The sequence below is a fragment of the Haemorhous mexicanus genome, chromosome 11, assembly GCF_027477595.1.
Source record: "Haemorhous mexicanus isolate bHaeMex1 chromosome 11, bHaeMex1.pri, whole genome shotgun sequence".
Taxonomy (NCBI): domain Eukaryota; kingdom Metazoa; phylum Chordata; class Aves; order Passeriformes; family Fringillidae; genus Haemorhous; species Haemorhous mexicanus.
In genome coordinates this window covers 5353848-5376215 of record NC_082351.1, presented here as the reverse complement: position 1 = coordinate 5376215, position 22368 = coordinate 5353848, and the positions used below count along the sequence as shown (strand labels likewise).

Below are 22368 nucleotides of genomic sequence, written 5' to 3'. Positions count from 1 at the left end.
GAGGTCTGCAGAGGAAAAAAAACTTTACATGGGTTTTTTCTTTCTTAGAGGTTAAATAGAAGAAGGTGAACTGACACAGAGTGTTTAGGTTATATCAGTAAATAGCAAAGAGTGCACACTGGAGGAGAAACCAAAATCCAGCTCCAAAACACACCTGAAATCTCTTCAGAGGTGTTAGAAACATTAATGTAGTGTTTTTGGAGTGTTGGGACACAGTGGGGTGGGTTTGGAAGGAGAAGCTGAAGCTCCTTGACATTTCCCTTTGCAGTGCCAGTGTGTTACAGATAGTTCAGTGCCTTTGTGGCTGGCACCAGCTCATTTCTAACACTGCCCCTTCATCAAAGCAGGCTGGGCTTTTAGAAAACTACTTAAACAAATAAATGGGGAACAGAAATTTCCCAGCCATTCTTTGTACCTCCAGCACAAAGTGCATTCCTGACAATGCTCTCACAACCCCTCACGGTTCAGATGCTCTGTTACAAGCTGCCAGCTGGGGAAAAGGTGTCAATGCTGCTGCTGCACTCATGGGGAAAGCAGAGGCATTTGCTGATGGGAATGTGAAACCACTGGCTGCCTTTGTAATGTTTTCCCCCTTTCAGGAGAACTTCCATATCCGGGAACTGGAAGACAAACACGGGCTCTGCCATGCTGGAACAAATTGCTATGTCAGATAAGTAAGTGGAGTCTCGTGTAAAAGGTAATTTAAAAATTAACAGAGTTCTATTTGAAGGTGATTTTTAAAGAATCCCGTTGTTGGTACACAAGTCACAGTAAGTGCATGCATTGTGTTCACCTGGGGGAAAGGAATCCCTCAGTCAGGGGAAAGAGCAGAGCCAGGAGTTCCACGTGGCTTCAGAGTTACCCACCCTCACTCACAGCCTTGGGGGCTACGTGAGCCCTTGGGTTCCTACATCCACAACTGCTCCTAGAAAATGTCTGGAATTCCCATCAGAAAATTGAATTTCCCAGATGAACCTGTCAGGCATTTCTCCTGGTTCATTTGCCCTCTCTTACCCACCAGTCTCACACCTCTTTTGAACTTTCCTCCTTCTACATCCTACCAATCTCCTACATAACCAAGCAATCCAGTCTGCCTATTTAAATCCCATTTTGCCTATTTAAATCCCATTTCTCTTTTCTACTTTCAATCCCAAACTCCTTACTTTTCATTTTATAAATTTCCACTGAAGTGCACTGTGAGGCTTTTTCCCCTGTTGCTGGGATACACTGAAGCTTTATTTCCCCTGTGCCATCATTCCAGCTCTGTACTTTGGTTTACTGTGCTTTTCCTTTTCTTTCCCATTCTTATCCTGGATAATTCCTGCAGTCCAGTTGAAAACATTCATGCAGCAGCACTTTGAAGCTCAGAACTCTTTTCTCAATCCCCCTCATTTGCTCCACAACCCATAAACCTCTTTTCCCTGCAAAACAAAATCTCAGAGGCTTTTGAATGGCTGTGGATTTTCAGCCGTTCAACTTCTCCAAAGGCTGCCACCAGTGGAAGCTGAAATAAAGTCTGTGCAGTGAAAGTGGAATTTAAAAGGTGTTTTACAGTTCAACAGTAGTTCTGGTTTGTGGGGTCGTTTGTTTGGGGCTTTTTTGTAAAGCCTGGAACCTACAACTCGGTGCCTCTCACGAGCTGAGGGAGACACAGGAACAGAACCATTGCCTGCCCTGGAAAGGTGAAAACAAGAAAGAAAGACGGGAATTCCAGCTCCCTCCTGTCCAAGCCCTGTCTAGACTGTGTCCTCACTGATCTCCCCTCTGGGCATGGCCTGCAGCCACATTATTTTCTCTTTCTCACTCCCTCCCACCTCCCTGCAGAAAGTGAGGTTATGTGTTCCCCGGGAGGGGGAGGCTCAGCGAGCTCTGGGCTCTGTAATTACAGCCCGTGGGCTGGCTGGAACACACAAGTTCCACTGGTGCCCCCAGGAAAGCAGGGCCACAGGATGGGAAGTGCTCCCCTGGCCCTGCTCCTGCTGGGAATGCTGGAAATGCTCCCTGAGCTCTGTCCCTGCTCCTGTTTTTCAGTGAAGTCAGTTAGAGCAGAATGGGGATTTTCCCATTGATACAGCAGCCAACAAAACCAAACTTCCTTCGTGCTGGTGGGGCCAAAAGCACGGGAAAGGTGGATGTGTTCATGAGAGAAAGGGGGTGAGGCACAGCCCTGCTCTTCTGGGAGTGCTCACAGCAGAGCAGGGCACACAGGGGAAAAGAGACTTTTCTGAAGGGCTGCAGCAGGTTGACAGCAGAGCAAAACCCATCAGATCTGCTGCATTTTGGGTTTAATACACCCATGGATGGGGAGGAAGTGCCTTGAAAGCACTGCCTGGTGGCCATTGCTGCCTGAACACAAACCTCAGGGGAGAAATTCACAGGAGAAAGAAGAGAGTGGCAGGAAGGGACAGGGAGAGGGGTCACAGTTTCTCATTTACCCCTGTTCCAAAGCTCCTGCTGCCCAGAGAGCTGTGCCAGCTGTGCCCACCTCCCCTGGCACACCTGGTACTGCCCCCTGGGACCAATCCTTTATCTTTATCCTTTATCTTTCTCCTTCCTTGCTGCTGCTCCCCCTGGCTCTGGGAAAAGAGGGCCCATGACCTTTTGTCAAACCTACTGTGCAAGCCTTGGGTTTCAAACACTCCAGGCTGCTCCCTCCAAAACCTCTCCTTCCAAATGGATTTTTCCAGCTCTGTGTTTGTTGGCAGAAGATGGTCTATTAAATATACTTCCATAAATCTGATTGATGTTGCAGTGTTTTAGAGCAAATGTCCTGGTTTTGTTTCCACTTCGAGTCCAGATATTTACTGTTCAAGACAAGTTTTGTTGTCCCTGTCACTTTCTAAGATACACAATATTTTACAGCCAAAAATAAAAAAAAATATTTATAAGCAAGTGCATGCAAAAAGTCCAGTCAGCCAGTGCATCTACAGATGTTGAAATTGTCAGGCATCCAAAAAACCCTCTTAATATTGGACAAAAACCATGTTTCTCACAGGAAAAAAAAATTATTTTCATTGCTAAGATATTACCATCAGGATCTTTTCAAATCAATTTCTTTGTGTTCTGCTTAAAAGAAAAACTTTTCCATTGGAACAGATTTGATATAAGAAAATATAAAGAATGGGACTTAATAAGTTTACTTGGAAAGGATGCTGTTACTGAAGATATTTATACATGAATCAGACTCTCAGCCCAGCAAGGAATTTCCTTTGATCCCACAATGAAATCAGACCCTTTGTTTATTACAGCAGGGGTTTTTTTCTGTGGAAAATACTGTGAGGTGGCAAATCCATCATCAGGGCTGGAGCAGGAGAGGGGCTGGAAGAGGAAATAGCTCTGCTTTAGACTCAACAGTGAGCCAAGAGGAAAACTCATCATAAATTAATGCATTAAAATTGGAGGTGTTTTAGCAAATCATGCCCTTCAGTTGGTGACATCACCGTGCATCATTCCAGGATCATTTCCTCCCTGCCCAGCCCTGCTGGAGTCACTGAACATTCCCAGTGCCTTTGGTGTCCTTGCCTTTGGGCTCTCAGAGCTTGTGCTACAGCAATCACAGGAACTGCCTCACTCTTCTTCTGAATAAATCCCTGCCCACCCCCTTGTTGGTCAGATAATCTCTCTATTCATGGAGAAAAAATGAAAATAAATCATATTGCTGCTAGTAGGATGGGTAAAGAGTCCACCCCCAGTCTCTTACCATGACACTACAAAATAAACTGAAGAATTTTTCTGCCTAACTCTGTGTGAAATTGCCTTTTTAGGAGTTGTAGAATTCCTTGGAATTATTTAAGTTCCACTTGAGTTGGGCTGCATTTGTCCATAACCCTACACGAAGAACATAACCCTTGTCTGCATGCTCCACTACCCCCACGATGTCACATTTCTGGTCCTTCTGCATCATCTGAAGGGTTTTCCTGCCTGGGTTTCTCCTTTTGCTCCATGCTGTAGGACTAAAACCAGCCTGGCTCCTTTAGAAAAGAGTTGGGCCACGATCTAGGATGGAGCCTCTCACTAATTTTCCTGATACAGGAGTCAGACCCATCCAATGTAGTGAAAATTCTGAATTTAGGGTGAATGTAATATTAAATCCATTCTTAGGTGAGCCTCTAGAAAATCAAAACCTGATGAGAAACTCACAGAGCAAATTATTTTTGTGAAACAGGTACAAGCTTTGGGTTGACACCTGTTCTGAAATATTTGGTGGCTTGGACATCTGTGCTGTTAAAGCTGTCCATGGCAAGGATGGAAAAGATTATATTTTTGAGGTAAGACATCTCGCTTTTTTTTTTTCAATATCTGCCTTTACATATTACAAACAGGCAAGGAAAGAACCTTTCTGATAGCTGGGCATTGCCTTATTTGTGTTCCAGGCAAGGCTGTGTATTTTTGAGCACTGTTTCAATCATGATACAAAGCCACAGGTCCAAATTAGTGGCAAAACTTGCTGGAAAATGTAACCCTATGGATGGGAATGTCTTCTGGTGTTGGAGGAAATGTACACAAACTGCAAAACAAAGCCAAATGTGGATGGCACAGTTTGCCAACACTGATGATTTCTTTCCTGAGCAGCCTCAGCAGCTTTTCCAGGAAGGTTTATAGATAGCAACATCCCAAGGGAACCCCAAAAAAATTATACCTTGCCTTGGAAGGGGAGATTAAGGATGAAGTGGAAACAACTTTACTTTTTTTGTAGCCCAAATATTGCCCTGAAGATCTGAATCCTCGTGAATCAGAAGTTTCTGCTGTAGGTAATTTTGAAAAGTTGAAGTTTTTCATTTCCCTTGAGATTTTTATGGAGAAATATCACTTTATGCAGCCATAAAACAAGTCATCATCACTTTCCTATCACAATTTCTTCAGCACCTTCCACGTTCCTAGAATTTTATTCAGGAGGTGGGCAAGGATCTCCAGAATCTCCTCACTCCAAAAAAAGTTGATAAAGCAAAAAGGGAAAGCTTTTAAAAAAATGAAACAACCACTGCAAATTCTGCAATGGACTGAGACTGCTACTCAACAAATCCCCTGATTTTCCATGCCACAGTCAGAAATCATTTCTAAAGCCCAGAATTCTCAGAGCTGCAGGATCCATCAGGAGCTGGCTTTACAGAGCATTTTAATCAGGGTGCAGAATAGACCTTGCAATTAAAAGGAGAAAAAAAAAGGGTGGAGGGAAGTGTGATAATTCCTGCTGTTGTCTGGAATCAGCTGAATTGTCCTGGAGATGGGAATGCTCATCAGCAAGGACATTAAGAATCTGTGAAAGACATTGAAATGTGGGGCTGTTTGCAAAGTTCACATCCACCAGAACATCTGGAAAAATTAGGATATCAACAGTTCTTACACTGCAGTTTTTACAATGAGGAGTGGAAAATCGTCTGCAGCAAGAGAGGGAGAATTTTCTCTTTTTGTGTCCTTTCAGCAGGGGAAAATAAAAGTTATTAAGGCTGGCACGTGCATGGTGCACTCGAGAGAGCTGAGCAGGACAGGCAGCCCAAAAAAATCCTGGGCTGCAGCTCCATCCTGGGAGCTGTGGCCTCCTGTTTCCATGGGAATGCCACACCCAAAATGAGAAATAAATGAGGAAAAAAAGAGGAAAAAACGAGGGGAAAATGAGGAAAAAACGAGGGGAAAATGAGGAAAAAATGAGGAAAAAATGAGGGAAAAAATGAGGGAAAAAATGAGGGAAAAAATGAGGAAAAAATGAGGGCTTGGATACCACTGACACCTTAATCCTGCAGAGCTCACCTGACAAGGAACACACAGATTCCATGGTGAGTGAACTAACGCTGGCAAATTTGTTCCTCCTGATTTTCACTTGGCTCATTCAGCCAGGGTCACCTCCATGAGGAGGACATGGGTCTGTGTCACCCACCCTGGGAGGGAATGGGAATTAGGAGAGAATTCTACCCAAGTCTTCTTCAGCTATCCAGACCAGTTTTCTGCTCTCCAGCTCCAGTTTTGCTGAAGAGGACAAAATACTGAAGTGATGTTATTATTCAAGCCCAAAACCCCCTGTGTTGTTCTGTGGAGGTTTGGGCTCTCTGCAGATTTTAGGTGGGGGAGGTAAGAGGTAACTTTGCCTTTTCCAAACCTGGTAGTGCTCCCTGAAGAAACTGCCTCCTCCAGAGGAACACAGGGGTTCTTCCTGTCCTACTGCAAGGAACTGGCTCCCAGCTCCTCCTAGGGAGGAATGAAACTAATTAAAGGGTGGCTCAGCTAAGCAGAGGGGCTGTCAGGTGGATCAGGATGAGGGCCAAGTTCTGATTATGTGCAACAGCCTCATCTCTTCATTTGGTGTCTTTTCTTTCCCTCTCAATGGGAGTTCTCAGCTGCCAGGCATCAGACAAGCTGTAGAAACAGGATTTTTATTAACACATCACTGCAACATGCAGCTATTTAACTGTCTCCCCTCTTCTTCCTCAGGAGACATCAAATCAAGGTCCATTAAGCTTTTAACTTCTTAAAAAAAAGGGCTTTTCCCCTCTTAAAATTAGCACTTCTGAGGTTTCAGTACTAGAAGGAGCAGAGCATTGTTTATATTTCTGATCCCATTGTTTCATTCTTGGAAAAGCAAAGCTCTGGGAAAGTGAATAAAAGCTCAGAGTAGTGATGGGAGCAGTAAAAGAGAACAAATGTAAGAGAATCCTTCAGAGTGGCCTCCCAGAAGTCTCCCAAATTTTGTTTTAGATTAAATGGTTTGCTGCAGGTGTCTTCCCCACTTGCTTCATTTCGCCCTGAGCTAAATTAAAATTAGCTCCCAGGTGGTGTTTTTGACTTAGAAAGAATTTCAAGAAGAAAACTATCACTGAAAACCAACGGAGGAAATGCAGAAACAGTGTTTGTGCACAATTGTAGGAAAGTTCTGTTCTTGGCCTCGAATTCTTCAGAAGCTCAGCTACTTCTCCTGTCCTCCCATCCAGGACAGAATTCCTCTGCTCAGCTCAGGGAGGGAGCCAAATCCAGCTGTAATCACTGAGAAACTCAGAAGTCTCTCATAATTTCTGCTCTGGAACATTGCTGTATTCACCCACCAAAGGGAATGGTTTTGCCCAGGTCCCACTCTGCCAAGCATGGACCTCCCAAATCACCCTGATTTAATTCCCCCTTCCCCTGGACTTACCATTGATCCTGTTTTCTCCTGGAATTCCTGGGCTTTTCCCTCAGGAGATCCATCTATCCTGCCAGACTCCCTGGGCACTGACAGACTGACAGCCCCTGGCTGCTCCACTGTGTTCCTCTTGTATTTCAGCATCCTGGGAAATGCCTTTTCCCCACTTTATCCACAGGATTCTTTACCTCTGCCCTTCCTTTAACCTCCCCAGCTCTGCCTTTCCCAGCCCTTCCCAAAACTCTGCCCAGCACATCCCAATCCTTGGGGGTGAGCAGCAGAGCTGGGTGTGGGAATTTCTCCCTCAAACACCATGATCACTTTGCAATTACTGATATCTTATAATTGCTCTGGCCCCTTTAGAAATCCCATTTCCCTTCCTAATTACAGAATTTCTCTTCTTTGTGTTGCCAGTCTCAGCCTTGTACCCCAAATTTTAGCTATTCACCTTTCCCACCAATATTTACAGTCAGTCCCTGGGTGATAAGAGAAATTCCTCCCAAAGAGCTGGCCACTGCAATGAAAGTACATTGATAGAAAAATGCAAGTTCACAGTGATATGAATTAAGTGCCTGTAATTCACAGTGACCCATGTTTTTACTGGCATCTGCAAGGAATGTATTTGATTTTATAAATTACAGATGTCCTTTTTTTATTCTGTGAAATCCTCTTAGTGGGAAACTCCAATATTTTAAATAGCTGAACTATATGCTGAACTAAAAACTGGCTGGGTTTAAGTGAGATTTTAAATCTAGCACAGGCTGTAAATAGACTATTTATAAACAGGGAGCTTTGTGAATGTTTAAACTTTGTCAAATCTTCTGAGGGGGGGGAAATGCCAGCCTGACATTCCTGTAGTCACTCACAGGATTTAAAAGCTGTCGGTGTTGCCCAAAATATTCTTAAGATACATTTATATAAAATCAAAATAGAAAACAGTTGTCATTAAGTCTTGTACTAGGAATGAAAACTGTATTCTCTGAAAGGAAAAGAAAATACCCCAAAAATCACCATATAAAGCATCCACCTGGATCTCAGCTGCTCTGCCAGGGAGTCCCAGAGGTGCTCTGTTGCCACATCTTTGGCCAACAATATTGGTGCCCTTGTGGCAACAAACCCAAGGATTTTCACAAGGTCAAAACCTGTCCAAGTGATAAGAGACTGATAAGGACAAATGGCTCTGGTTTAAATGCCAAATCTGTTTGAATCTGCCTCAGTTTGTGACTATGCCTGGAAATTCTTCCTCAAGGAGTGTAACAGCTTCTCCACTGGAGTGGCCATGAAGATCTGACACCTCAAGGCTCCTTATTTTCACTTTTCCCACCAAAGAAACACACCAAGGCAGTGCCTCCCAAAGGAAGCTGATGTGTGAACTTGCAGTTGTAGAAGTACTTGAGAGCACAAATTCAGTCCAAACCCAATCCTCCAGATCTTAATCCTGCCTAATCCTTTGGCAGGATTCATTGGAGGCAATTTATTTCACAGTCATTCCAAGTAATTTTTTTTATGTAAGTGCATGGTAAGCAAAGGAGGTTTTTTTTTTTGCTTATGAAACTTTGAACTGATGCTGGGTAGGAGGGGGACTCATCTACACCCTATGGTGCACGTTTTTAAAAATACCTCTCATTCAAACAGAATTTTTACAGCCCAAACATCACTCCTGCTCTGAAAACCAGATAGTTTGCAGTGAAGAACCAAACTTCCAATGCCCTTCACACCAAAACATTCTGTATTCAGTCATCATTAACACTGCACAGTCCTGGCACTTTGGGTCCCTCCAGGCACCAAGCAAATCCCTCTCACAAGAACCAGCTCAGGATACAAGGAAGGGGATCTTGAACGTGTTTATTCCATTTTTAAAATAGCAGTAAGTGAGCAGAAATGAACATTAAAGAGCCACTCAACCTGCAAGGTCACATTTCACCCCTCCAGAAATATCAACTCTTATTGGTGGATCAACTCTTCTCTCAATTAATGGAAACCATTGGCATGTTCCACTTAAAACTCTGGCTGTTAAAAAAGATGGTAAACCTTAAAGAACCTTTCAGTGCACTTATTAAACATCTCTTCTCTGCAGTTGATGTGGCCCTAGAGTCAAAACCAGTCATTCATTTCTCAGGAAACATTTGCTCTGGAGTTCAATTATTGAGCATTGTTTACTCTGGGGTTATTTTCAAGCCTTTTGGCTGTGAGGAAGCTCAGAGACCTCCTAGATCTGAACATCCCAGCACAAGCATTGCCAGCATTTTGGTTGCCAGCACACAATGCCAGTGAATCTTGTAAATGAACAAACAGAAGAATCATGGAAATGATTTGGGACTTCAAGCTAATCCCATTATTGGAACGAAATCTTTCCTTGTCACTCAGGAAGAATTTCTCACCATTGTTTGAAAAGCTCAAGATTTATATTATTTATAAATAATAAATCCTTCCCAACTACTGCAAGGTGCAATGTTCTTTTAGATCCAAATATCCCTTTAAACACCCAACTTCTGTGTCTAATTCCTAGAAACCCTTGAAAACCTAAAGAAGGAAGGCAAAACTGTTCTTTGTTAATAAAGGAGATGTTCTGTGGAGGTTGGGGGATTGAGAAGAGTTTTGCTGCCTCTAAATTCCTTCCACCTCAGGAGGGGTGCACCCAATGTGTTCCTGCTCTTCAGACTGATCCCTGTGCACCCCTCAGATAACAAAACTCTTCCACCCAGACCTGTGGGAAACACCAGAGTGCAGCACTGCAGGTGACATGGGCACGTCCTGAGGCACATGCAAAAAGAATTGCAGCTTCTCAAAAGTGAATGAAACTCTATCATTTTACTAAGTAGGAATGCCCAGTGCCCTTGTGAGTAATAGCTGGGGTCATGTAATGCTTTTATTTCCCCTAAAAAAAACACAGAGGTGGCAGAAGTGCATACACTGAGAAATAACAAATATTCTGGAGAAATAACAAATATTCTGGAGAAATAACAAATATTCCGGAGAAATAACAAATATTCTGGAGAATAACAAATATTCCAGAGAAATAACAAATATTCTGGAGAAATAACAAATATTCTGGAGAAATAACAAATATTCCAGAGAAATAACAAATATTCTGGAGAAATAACAAATATTCTGAAGAAATACCAAGTGCTTGGGACCCACTGAAGTGGCAGAATTCAGTTTTGGTTTTATTCATCAGAATGGGTGTGATAAATGACCAGAGAGGACTATTAACTGTCATGTTTAGAGTGGAAATGTGCCCATTTTTGTTGCCTCTCTGCCATCCTGCTTCCTCCATAGAAATCCTTGCCTATTCTTTGCAGCCACACTACTTTTTAGAAAGGGTTACCAATAATAACAAGGTGTTATTTAAAGTTTTTCATGAGTCAATAAGGATCCAGATTTCCCTAGCAAAACTCCACAGAGTGCCAGGGAGCTGAAGTCTAACTCTGCATTTCCCTGGGGTAATTCAGCTCCTGAACATGCAGTGAGCCCCAAAAGCAGGGAAGGGAGGAAACCTCAGCTGAAATTCCTGCACAGCCTGACAAATCTCATTGTCCTTGTCAGCCCTGTGCTTCCTCTCCCTGTTCCCAAGGTGTGTGCCCAGGTGTGAAGTGAAGCTTTTTCTGGAAGGTTCTTTCTCTTCCCATTTGGTGGGAGCTGGGGAGGGGAAAGCATCACAAAGTTGCCGTTCTCTCCTTTATTTTCTGATGGAACCCATAATGCCTGTAATTCTTGTGTACTTCTGCTGAAAGCACTGCTGTAAATGCTCAGCCTGCCCTCCTGCAGGGGTGAGGAGGATTTCCTTCCCAGCACTGATGTCCTGTTGCATTTTGCAGGTGATGGACTGTGCCATGCCCCTGATTGGGGAGCACCAGGCTGAAGACAGGCAGCACATCACCGAGTTAGTCGTAAGCAAAATGAACCAAATGTTGTCCAAAACTCCTATTCCATCTCCTCAGAGACCCACTGCCACTCAGCAGCCTCAGGTAGGATAAAATTAAATTTAAATTCAATTAAAATAGAGCATCTTGATCTATCATTTTAAGCACAAAGTTTTTCGGACACCTGTGGAACCTCAAGGATTTGAGAACTCACCAACACATTTTATCAGTTTGTTGTATTTCCAAGAGATTGTCTCCAGATGTAATCAAGAAGTGCAAGTATTGCTGTGTTTCTGCCTGTGGGTTCAGGGAATTACCAGGCTTTGTACTGCTCCCTTTCAGTCCCAAATATAAAATATCATGGAAATACCTAGGAGCACTGTCATAGAAAACCCTTGTCCTGAGGATGTCAAAAATAAGACTGAATCATTCTTGCTCTTGTGAGAAATTAATGAGGTTTAAGATGCTGCAATTCATGTCAGAAATCTAGGAAGCTCCTGAAATATGTTCAGAAGTCATGGGCAAAAGGTTGCAAACAGATGCACATTTCACTTCTTTTATCTTGCATGGCCTGACAGCTAAAGTGTGTGGATGAAGAATTCTGCCCCTGGCCCAGCTGGCTTCCAGGAGCCACCTTTGTGTTTCCATTTCCATGCTTTAAAAATGTGGGGTTTATTGTGGTGATCCTTTTAGTAACTTTGGGGAGTGTGGTGTTTTTGTAAAAGAGCAGAACAGCTGGGAGAGGAGTGGATTTGCTGGGTGGAATTGGATGGGTAAGGAATTGGGTGGAATTCAATAGCAGCCAGTAACAAGTGCTGACCAGAGGGGTCTGTACCTAAAAGGGGTCTCTAAACCCCTTTTTTTGCCAGGACTGAGTGGCAGGGGGATGCCTTTAGACAGAGAGATGTTTAGATCAGACATCAGCTCTTTAGAATGAGGTGAGGAACTAGTTTGTGCAGAGAAGCTGTGGGTGAAATAGAATCAAATCCACCCTGCCCATGACCTGTGAAGGGTTTTGGTGCTGCCCTGGACCTCCTCACTCCAGGGGCATCAGCTGAACACCAGAACCAGCCAACCTGTAAGCCAGGAATTACCAAGCCTAAATAGCTAAATACCAAGCCTAACTCAAGGATCTATTTTTGCTCCCAGCAGGCTCCACACCAGGTAAACAATTTGAGAACAATTTTGTGGCCTACCTCAGACAGACCAGTTCTTGAGGCAGAGTGACTAATTTGTTCTTCAAATACCTCACCATGCTTTAAGATATAAAAATACCCCATCCCACATGAAAAAATAAGTGGTGTGGCTTCTATTTATGTTGCAGCCACTTGAAACTAAGCACAAAATTGTTTCAGCCACAGAACCACATACAATGGAGAAGTTTCCATCCAACATGACTCAAGTCCATTGTAAAAAGGGCACTGAGAGGGAAAGAAGGGGGAAAAATAAATCACCTTTTGCCAAAATAGTTCCTTTTAGGAGCAACAGATTATCCAGATATTAAAATGAAGCAAAGAGACAAATTTAGAGTTTCCCAGTCAATACAAGGCAACACAAATCAAAATTTAAAGTAGTAACAGACATGGCTGTCACATGCAAAGATTAATATTTGATATTTCACATTTTGGGGTCTTGGCTAGGCTGTCCTGGGTTTCAGAGCAGCCAGGGGAGGAGGAGGGTTCACTGCTGTCATCCAAAGGAGCTGGCTGTTGGTTGGATGCAAATAAAATTCCCAATCATTCCCAAAGAAAACCTGCCCACCTGAGTCCAGAATGAAAGCAGGATCCAAGGAGCATCTTTAAAAGGTTCTTAAATTCCTCAGCCATTGCTGTCACTCAGCATGTCCATGGAGAGGGGTTTTTGCTCTTAAACCAGAGTTCTGGATGGATGCAGAGACAATATTCTGGCATGGTGGAATTCTGGCTGGTTCTTTTTTGCTTAGGTTATCCCTGAAGGATTCAGCCCTTTCTGATGGCAACAAGACGTTATTCCACATTAATCTTCTTTTCCTCAGCCTATCCTTACATTATAGATTGCACTTGAGCAAAAAAATGCTGTGAAAACCAGCAATATCCCTTCAGAATATTTGTAATATCTGTTAGCTTTCCTCTCAGTTAATCAGACTCTTAAAATTGGCCTTGTTCTACCAGCTCAGGGCAGCTAAAGGGAACCTGATCTTCTGCTGAAGATTCCATTTGCAAATACCCATAAATCTTCCCAGCTTTAGGGGAAAACCATGAAACACATTTATAGAACTTGAAGCAGATACCTCCTCATGCACAGTTAATTTTTAGCTGGTTTTGCTAAGAGTAAAATCAGCCTGTTCAAAGCAAGCTGCCCCTTTCACTTTGGATCAGCCTTTCCTCATGCAAGAAATTATTTCCCATTCTTGAGAAACACCCAGTTCATCTGCAGGGCAGGGGGACACTGCCCATTCCTACAGCTGACACAAAATGCAAAGCCACTAATTTATCCCAAATATTTATAATTTATCCCAAATCAACTCTGTGCACATGCAGAAACCAAAGTACTGGAGATATCAAAGAGTAATTGCTGAGTTTTGCTGCTTCTGCTTTTAAATGAGCAGCCTGTGCTCAAGCATGCAGCTCCAGGTGTGCCAGGTTCTGGATTCCTTTATGACCTGGGGGTTTCAGAAGTGTTTCTATTTTAGTCCAGACTGGGTGGACTGTACATAAAAACATGCCTCAATTTATAAAGGCCCACAGTGGTCAGCCCCACTCCAATTAAGCATCCATCAGGAAATAAATCAATGATTGGGAAAATCAGCCTTTGTTTGGCACTGGGCAGCCAAGTGCTGGGAGGGGATGGTTGGCCCTGCAGTGCTCCCTGTCACAGTGCCAGGGGGAGCAAATTCCAGAGGGAAACCTCCCAGGGAAGGGCTGGGATTGTTCAACCCATTCAGGCTGAGATATCTGAATGGGGAGGTTTCTTCTGTCTGGGTTCTCTATGTCATTTCTTTATTTGTCTGCAAACTCTGGCCCAGACTCTGTAGCAAGTTCTGCTGGTGCACAGAGGGCAGAGAAGGTGGGCAGGAGGAGACTTGGACTCACAGAAATTCTACCTGTTGTGGTAAAAAAATCCATTAAAATGAAGCTGTTTCTATTATTTAAATCATGATCATTTGTTTTACCCCACACCATGCTGGAAACAGAACTTTATCTAGGAACATGATTCTAAAAGTTTTTCGTAAACAAACCTGCTCTACTTGCAGGCAACAAAATTGTGGATTTTCCATATTTTCTAACCTCTTTGACTACTTTTGATAGATGTTTAGAGAAGCCTCTTTCAAATTTTCCCTAAAAATCAAGAAAATAGATTACACCACCCAGTGACTCTGCTCTCTGGTTCATTCCTTGACCATTACATTTGTGTCTAAAACAATAAAAATGGTCAAGCACCTACTCAGAGCTGCCTGTCAGGTCCTGGGGTGAATTGTGCTGGAGGAAATTCTGCAGGGAAAATGACATTGTCCATGAGGATCACCATAAATGCAAATGTTTATGGGCATGAATCACCATAAATGCAAATGTTTATGGGCGTGGGAGCAGCTGAAGCTGAGGGAAATCCTGTCAGGGAAATGTCCATTCAGTCCTGGTGCATTACCCACGAAAGAAAAAAGGATTTATTTCCTTAATGGAAGGGAAGAAGGAGGGAATTTGTGCTCCAGAGGCACAGAGCATTCCCAGCTACATCCTGGTTCTGTGTGGTGTCAAAGAGAGGAGTGGCACAGTGCTAACAAACCAGCCATAACCTCGGTGTGTTCTCCATTCCCTGGCCCTTCCCATGCTGTAGTTCATCCAGTTTTATTGCTCCATGGCCAGAGAGAAAATTGAACCACACGTGGACATAGTGTAAATAACAAAAGTGTGAATTCCAGAGAGAAAATCAATCCATCAGCCAACTCCCTGTCCCTGGATTTCCATAGGATCAGCCACAGTTCTTTCACTTCCATCTCTTGGATTCAGTGGAATTTTTTAGAGGAAAATACTTCTGATGAGCAGCAATTTGCTTCCAGTCACTGAAGTCGTTATGATGACCAGAAAATGCAGTTATTTGGTTTGATCTTAGCTGAAGGGACCACATTTAATTGGGAAGGATCCCCTCATGGATTTATTTGGAAATGGAATCCAAAAGGACTTTTGGTCCATAAAAATCCTTTTAAATCGTAGTCCTTGGTAAGATAAATTACATTTCTTATTAAAATACTTGTTCTTGTGGATGCCTTCCTAAACACATCAGTAGAGGATCTAAACCATTGGCATCAAAACTCACGAAGAGCAAGGAAAAATATTGCTGAGGCACAGAAATGGCACAGCCTGGAATGCAACACGTTCCAAAGGTTATTTCAGCCCAAAGCCAGTCTGAAACTGTCGGTTTTGCTGGAGGTGGTGCCCCCTTCCTGCAGTATTTCCGTTATTTGCATCCCAGCGACACCCTGTGGCTTCTCTTCTGCAATGAACGACTTGGGGATAAACAGAATCAAGCTATTATTTATTATTACAATGCATTACGTCCTATTCCATAAGCTGTATCACATTAAAAATCCATTTTTCTATAGATTTTACAAAGCAGAAATCCTCCATGCTCGAATATTTTTCATCATGTTCCTGTAATGCATTTCTTTCATTAATCATTATTATTTTTATATGGAATATATTTTAATTGGCTACATCAATGTGCACATATATAACTATATATATATGTATGTGTGTGTGCATGTGTATATACACACACAATGTTTATCTGTGTGTGCTTATTTTGATCAAAAGGGGTTTTTAAGCTCTTAGTTTTTATGTTAGTGAAAATAAAAGAACAGCTGTTACTCCTTCAGATCCCAACATAAACACAGGGAATTAAGAAAAGCAGCAGAAAATAAACAAGTAGGAGCCTGAGCTCACCACAACCTTGTAAAAGGCCACTTTTGGGGCACAGTAAAATTTATTTATCACAAGCACAAAATGATGGAGGGGTTTTTTTTCCTACACTGAGGTTATTTTCTCCACCTTTGAATTCGACCCCAGCTCAGGGCAGGATCTGCATGTGAGGGACAGAGGCCCAAGAGAGGCAGGAACTGCTGCATGAGGGATGTTCATGTATTTAAAACAGTCCCTGTTCCATTAACAAAGTTGGATTTATTTTCAGCATTTGAACTGCACATGCAGGTATTGCAATGCATCCAAACCACAAAGTTCATACTGGAAAATAAACCCTGAAACTTTGAATATTGATAAGGACACAGCACATAAATAACTGAGCAGGAATTGTACTGACAGAGTGATGGTGAAAGTGGAAATGATTGGTTTAAAATCCTGCCTGAGCCCCTGCACCAGCAGATGGAGTGAGAGCTGCTCAGAGCTGGGTTTGAGTCTCAGGTGAATAACTGGGGATAAACCTGTACAAACTCTGGGATTGCAGCTGGGAATGTATCCAGAAGAGGAGGGTGATTCAATCAAAACACTGATAATGGTTGTCCTGCTCAGCTTGCTTCAGCATGCCAAGAAATAACCAAGGGTGCCCTTCTGAGGGGATCTGATGGCCTTTGGATTATAGAAAAATACTCTAAAGGGCATATATGAAAGGTTTAGGGTTATTTCCCCTAAATTTCCACTGACATCAACAGAAATTTGTCCAAATTAAATAAAGTTTTCTGGGTGCACTCTGATTTTTTTTAATTTTTTTTAAATTTCTGAGTACTCTATGTTGAATGCCTATCATCAGCAGTGTACCTGGGAAAAGAAATTATTTCTGCAGAAAAGGCAACAAAAGCTTGGTAAGATAAAAATTTGCTCACAAAGTACTGGTTAGAAGAGGAGCCCAAAGGGAAAAGCCCCTGACAGGGTCAGGCTTCAGGCCCAGGAGGATTTGGATGATCTCAGCTGTCTGTAGGATCCAGTGCTCCAGCCTTAGTGCTGATTTTTTAATTCAGAAAGCCACAAACCAAAACAATTATTATACTTAACAGACACTTTCCCACATTTCTCTTAAACATAACAACATCAATATTCTCTTTTTGTCTTCATTCACACAACAAAATGATGCTTTTCCTAACTTTTTATTGCCTCCTGCCAGATGATCTCCTGACCATCTCCCGATCTGCCAGTGGTGTTGGGAATTCTGACACTCCATGGTCCCTCCCCTCAAGAAGAAAGAAAATATTTGGGGTTTAAAATAACCCTGAGCCCACCACATGGAGGGGCCTGTCTGTTCTTGGTGGATTCTGTGAGAAGCAGCTTTTTGGTCCCACAGGTGTTATTTTGGAGACTGCAGGGATTCTCCTGATTCCATTCCAGAGCAAAGCCCATCCTTTTCCAAAGGAGAGCCAGGGCAGCCATGGGCCCATGGCCACAGAGCAGGAAAAGCTGCCAGACACAAACAGGGCAGCCCCGGCTGGAACTCTCTGTTCTGTCATGGTGCTGCAATTACTGTCATAGATAACACCCTTTGTTGGGTTTTCTATTATTATTTTTATTATTTTTCATCTATTTTTACTCTCTGGTTGTTTATTTAAGCTGAACCTAACAGAATTTCCCTTTTTTTTGGAGGTTTTTCCTTGGTCTCCCTTCCTTTCCCCAACGTGGTGGGTGCTTCCTCTCTATTTTTTTTTGTTGTTGTTGTTTTTTTTATTCCCTGTCTCCACTTGACTTTTCTGTTTGATTTCTCTGACCTTTAAATCAGACCCAGTTAAGCAGAGGGGGTTGGCTTTTCTCCATGTTTAACTGGCAGGAATTCTGCCCCTCTCCCCAGAAATCCCTGCCACGGTTTATTTTCAATAAGGACCATGTGTGTCAAAATCTCTAAACAAGGAGAAGCACCAAGAGGAATTATGGAAGACTCCAAAGCCAGAGCAGCTCATTTTCAACTTTTTTGATTTTTCCATAGGAAAAAAATAAAAATAAGCAGCCCTCACACACAGACACACTTCCAGCTCTGGAATGTGGGGATGGACTTGTGGAGCTGCCAGCAGAGCAAACTTGTGTTCAGCTGCTTCAAAATCCCCCTCCAGGGTCTTTCAGCTTCTAGCAGAGACTTTTCAGAGCTCAGAGCAGCTCCCAAAGCTCCTGTGGGTGTTGGAGGGCAGCAGCAGCACCCTGAGGAGCAACAAGAGGAGCTGTAGATGGTTGTTGGGGTTGGTTCCACCAGAGCCCTGAAATTCACTCTTATTTGGGGACAGCTCAGGTGTCTCTCCCAGTGCCTCTTTTCTGTGCCCCCCCCCACTCCACTGTGACCCTAAACCACAAAATGGGGGTTCTCAGGCTGGGCTTGAGGCTGCTCCAGCAGCTTTTTTTCCAAACTCTCTAATTTCCAAGGATAAACTTCAGCCCTGAGTGGATCCAGTACCAATGGATCTCTGCAAGTTGAACTTCTGCAGCCTTTAAGCTCCTCCTGTTCATGCAAGGACCTCTTGCCATACCATATTTCAAAACAGATATAAAAAGAACCTTCTTTTTGTTAAAACTGGAGGAGCAGACATAGCACAGCATCACCCAAAATCCCTGGGCTCAGGGGTCAAAGCTTCCCTTTGACTCCAGCCCTCAGCCCAGGATTTGGGCACTGTCCAGCCCCACCTGACCCGCTGTGAATGGGGAGGAGGTTCCTCTGTACACTGGGAAAGGTGAGAGAAATCCTCCTAGCCCGTCCCAGGATGTTCTCCTGCATCTCCTGGACTTTTTTCTCTGCTTTTCCTTCTCTTGGAGCTCTCCCCCTGCTCCAAGCTCCCTTCGCACCCAGTGTCAGCACACGGGGGAGCTCGCTGCTATCCCAAATTCCCTCCCTGCCTGTGGGGAGCAATCTTCTCCTGCAAAGAGCTGCCTGAAAGCTGCTGTGCCCCTGCGTGCTTTCGGTGTCCCCTGCTCCAAAAGCTCAAGAGGAAATCGGATTTCTTCAAGCAGTAAAAGAGCTGAAGATGAAATTCAAAAAGCATCCTTGTCCCTTGCAATTATTGCCTGGCTCTGGAAGGAAGCAGAAAGCTTCCAGAGCTGATGGCACTTCAGAAATGCATTTTCCCTGAGAAGCTTCTCTAGAAACCTCATCAAACCGAGAGATGGGGTTAATTTTTGTGAAGCAGAATAACAGAAAACGGGGCTGGAATGGACAGTGGGAATTGAGCTGTTCCAGCATCTCGGGGAAAACACTGCAGTGTCCATGAGAACAGCACTGAGCTCCTGCCCTGAGCCACCTGCCCTGCTGGGAGCACCCTTGCCCAGGTGGAGGAAAAGAATGATTATTTTGGAAAAAAAAGATCTTGTAAGTCCCTTCCAACCCAAAGCATTCTATGATTCTATGATTTTTAAGACTGATTCAAGAGGGAAGCTATTTTCTGGGAAGGAATTGGTTATCTAGCAATGGAAAACAGTCTGTAAAACCAAAATTAGAATACTCTTTAATATTTTTTTAAAAAAAAAACCCTTTTCAATACATTTTTTAAATACTGTTCCAAGTAAAATTCCCACTATTTAGCTTGTTTTGTGCTCTGAGCAGGCATTTCCTACCCACCCAGGGGAAGACCCTGACAGGTTTTGCAGAGGTTCTTTGGAAACTTGGTTGGGTAACAGCAGAAGCTGCTTGAAGTTTTTGAATTCTCTATCACAGCTTCAGCACAAAGGAACCCCGGGCTGGCCCCGTTTTTGCTGAGTGTGTTTGGCACACAGATTCCCTCAGTGCAGAAGGGCAAGGCTGGACAGGGCACTCCAAAGTTGTGTAAAAAGCAGGAGAGAACTGCTTTCTTTCAGGCAGCAGGAAGGTGGGTTTTTAAAATCCCATCTCTCCATTGTAGCTGCTTCTCCCAGTCCACAGGGAATACACAAACCAGCAAACAGCAAAATTTGTTGTGGGAAATGGATTTGTGGAGAGTTTTCAGGGCTTGACAGAAGGCTCACACAGTGTGTATCTGTATGTAAACTTTGAGATAAGAACTGTTGGCTTAGAAATGCTGTAGCATATGGCAGATATTGTTAAAAGAGAAATAGAAAAAGTTTTAAAGGACGGTTTTGTAAATAAGACTGGATACTTTAGGGAAATAGAACAATGAAAGATGCATTGCAGTAAGACCTATGAGGAGTAATTTTATATTATTGGCTTTAAAGCATCTACAGCATAGTGTAGCAAAAAGCTAATAAACCAAGAAACACTTACAGTGTTTGTAATTAAGAAATAATCAGCTTCCAATCCTGATAGTGTGCATTATAACATCTGCATTGCCTCATCCTTCCCATGAGACTGAAAATAGAATAAAGGTTTTTAAAACACCTCTGAGTTACCCCATCTCTGGGTAGCAAAAAGCATAACCCAGCATTCCTGGTCCTGTTCAGTGGCACCCACTGGGGCAGCTGGAGCCAGGGAAACCCCAGCCCCACTCACTGCACGCTGCAGGGACAGAGCAGGAAGCAACAAGTCACTGAGAAATTCTGTGGTTTGGATGCTCCACTGCAGGACTTCTCTGCTTTGCTAAATTTCACAGCATGTGCCTATTTGCAGCCCAGTTTTATTCAGTTTATAAGCATTTCATCTTGGTTTGCTTTGGCCTTTGGCTTGAAACTGCCCCCAGTTTCTGTTTATAAAACCTCTTTAATTTACTAAACTAGGCAGGTAGGTTCTTCCAAAGCTGCACTGAGCTGTGAGGAGATTCTGGGGTTTTCACTGCACAAATCATTCCCTTTAGATTTCAGCTGGTGAGTGAGCTCTGCCTTATTTCTTAGTATAGAAGCAATTATATTATATTTAAAATTATATGTTATATTTTAGAATAACATAACTATATTAAAAATTATATTATTACTATACGTACATTATTATATTCTATATTATATAATATGAATAATATTATATCATATATAATATATATGATATTATATTACATTATAATATATTATTTCTATTACATTATATTACATTACATTATATATATTATTTTTAATAATAATGTTGTTATTATTATTAAAATTATTGTATATTTTTTAAGCTCCACTGATCAATTTCATTCTTTCCTTAGGATATTTTAGCCCCACAGTCTTCCAGCCCTGCATCCTCTACAGGTTTTAGTAGCACCCACTTACATTTTGTGCCAATTTAATGAATTATTAATCTACTGGAGTTCTGCATCCCACCGATGTCCTTCCCAGAGTTTTTTGTCCAATAACTGTTTTTTTCCTCAGCAGCCACTTCCTTTCCCTCAGTGCAGTGTTAGTGCCTTACCTTCTCCAGTGTAACTGGGCCATTCCCAATTTTTAGAGACCTGCTTTGGAATTCTGTATTTCATGAGTCAGCTGGTTTTCATTTCGGAGATGGAGAATGTTTCTTTTTTACCTGCATCTCATTTTTAGCTTTTATCCCACCTGCCATCTTGCCTTTCCTCCTGTTTATCATCATCTATAACACTTCAAACACTCATTTACTATTTACTCTCCACTTAAACTCTCTCAATGACCTCTCTCCCCAGCAATCACATTTTTTTCTTACTTCTCTTTTTACTTCAATGTTTTACTATGTATTCCTGTTCCTTTATGAGCTCTAACTCAGCTCATATTTTGGCAGCTCTCAATTGATCCCTCTCCTTCTTGTCCTGAAAACCATGGCTTTCCCCTCAAATACTGCAGTACCTATGAAAAGCTCCTGTCCTTGCATTACAAAGAAAACCAAACGAGACCCAAAAACAACTCTACGTGCTCCAAGTACAGTTCACAAAGTCTTCAACCTCAGCCAAATCAAAATCAATTTTTGCTGGGACTCTGTTTAGCATCTCTTTTGCCCAAGGGCTATTTCCCTGCCAAGTTGCTGCTTTTGCTCCCACCCATTTAAACATTCTTCAGAATGTTCAAAATTCAAGTGTCTGTGAATCCAATCTGCATTTATATAAAGGTAGAAAAAGAAATAATGCCTTGATCAAATCCTAATGCAACTTATTTGAAGAATAAACAGCTTTTCCTGTCAGTTCTGCCCCTAAAACTCAAAGGAGATGCTTTCAGGTAGGTGTGGAAAGGAAGGAAGTGCCACAGGGACATCTAGAGCCTTTTACACTCTAGATAATTAGTGGGGTTTGTGCTGTCATTAGCCAATATTCCTAAAGGTCATTATGCAGCCAAACCCTCACTAGTTCTACCCAGAGCTGAGAAATCCCTGGAGAGGACTGCAGCATTCATGTGGCTTGGAGGCTTCCCCAAGTGAAGCTGCATTTTTGGGGGGCAGTTACATAAACAGCAAACCCCTGTGAGCAGGAGAGCCCCTTTAGGCAGCCCTACAGAATGTTCCTGTCAACAGCAGCAACCCCTTCTCCTTGGCAATTTGGGTGGGAAGTGAAAATTTTGTTCCACAAAATGAAAACCAAAGGGGCTCCTCCTGCCATCAGCCACCACACCTCACTCAGGTAATCCTAAACCA

General features: G+C 42.7%; 1 protein-coding gene across 1 annotated transcript in view; it reads left to right on the top strand.

Moving 5' to 3' along the window:
- SYN2 (synapsin II) overlaps positions 1-22368 on the top strand; it is a 192363-nt gene that overhangs the window by 158471 nt on the left and 11524 nt on the right. Inside the window, exons 8-10 of the mRNA XM_059856135.1 lie at positions 600-674; positions 4166-4268; positions 10930-11079. Of these exons, the coding sequence (XP_059712118.1) occupies positions 600-674; positions 4166-4268; positions 10930-11079 (328 nt within the window). The remainder of the gene's footprint in view (positions 1-599; positions 675-4165; positions 4269-10929; positions 11080-22368) is intronic.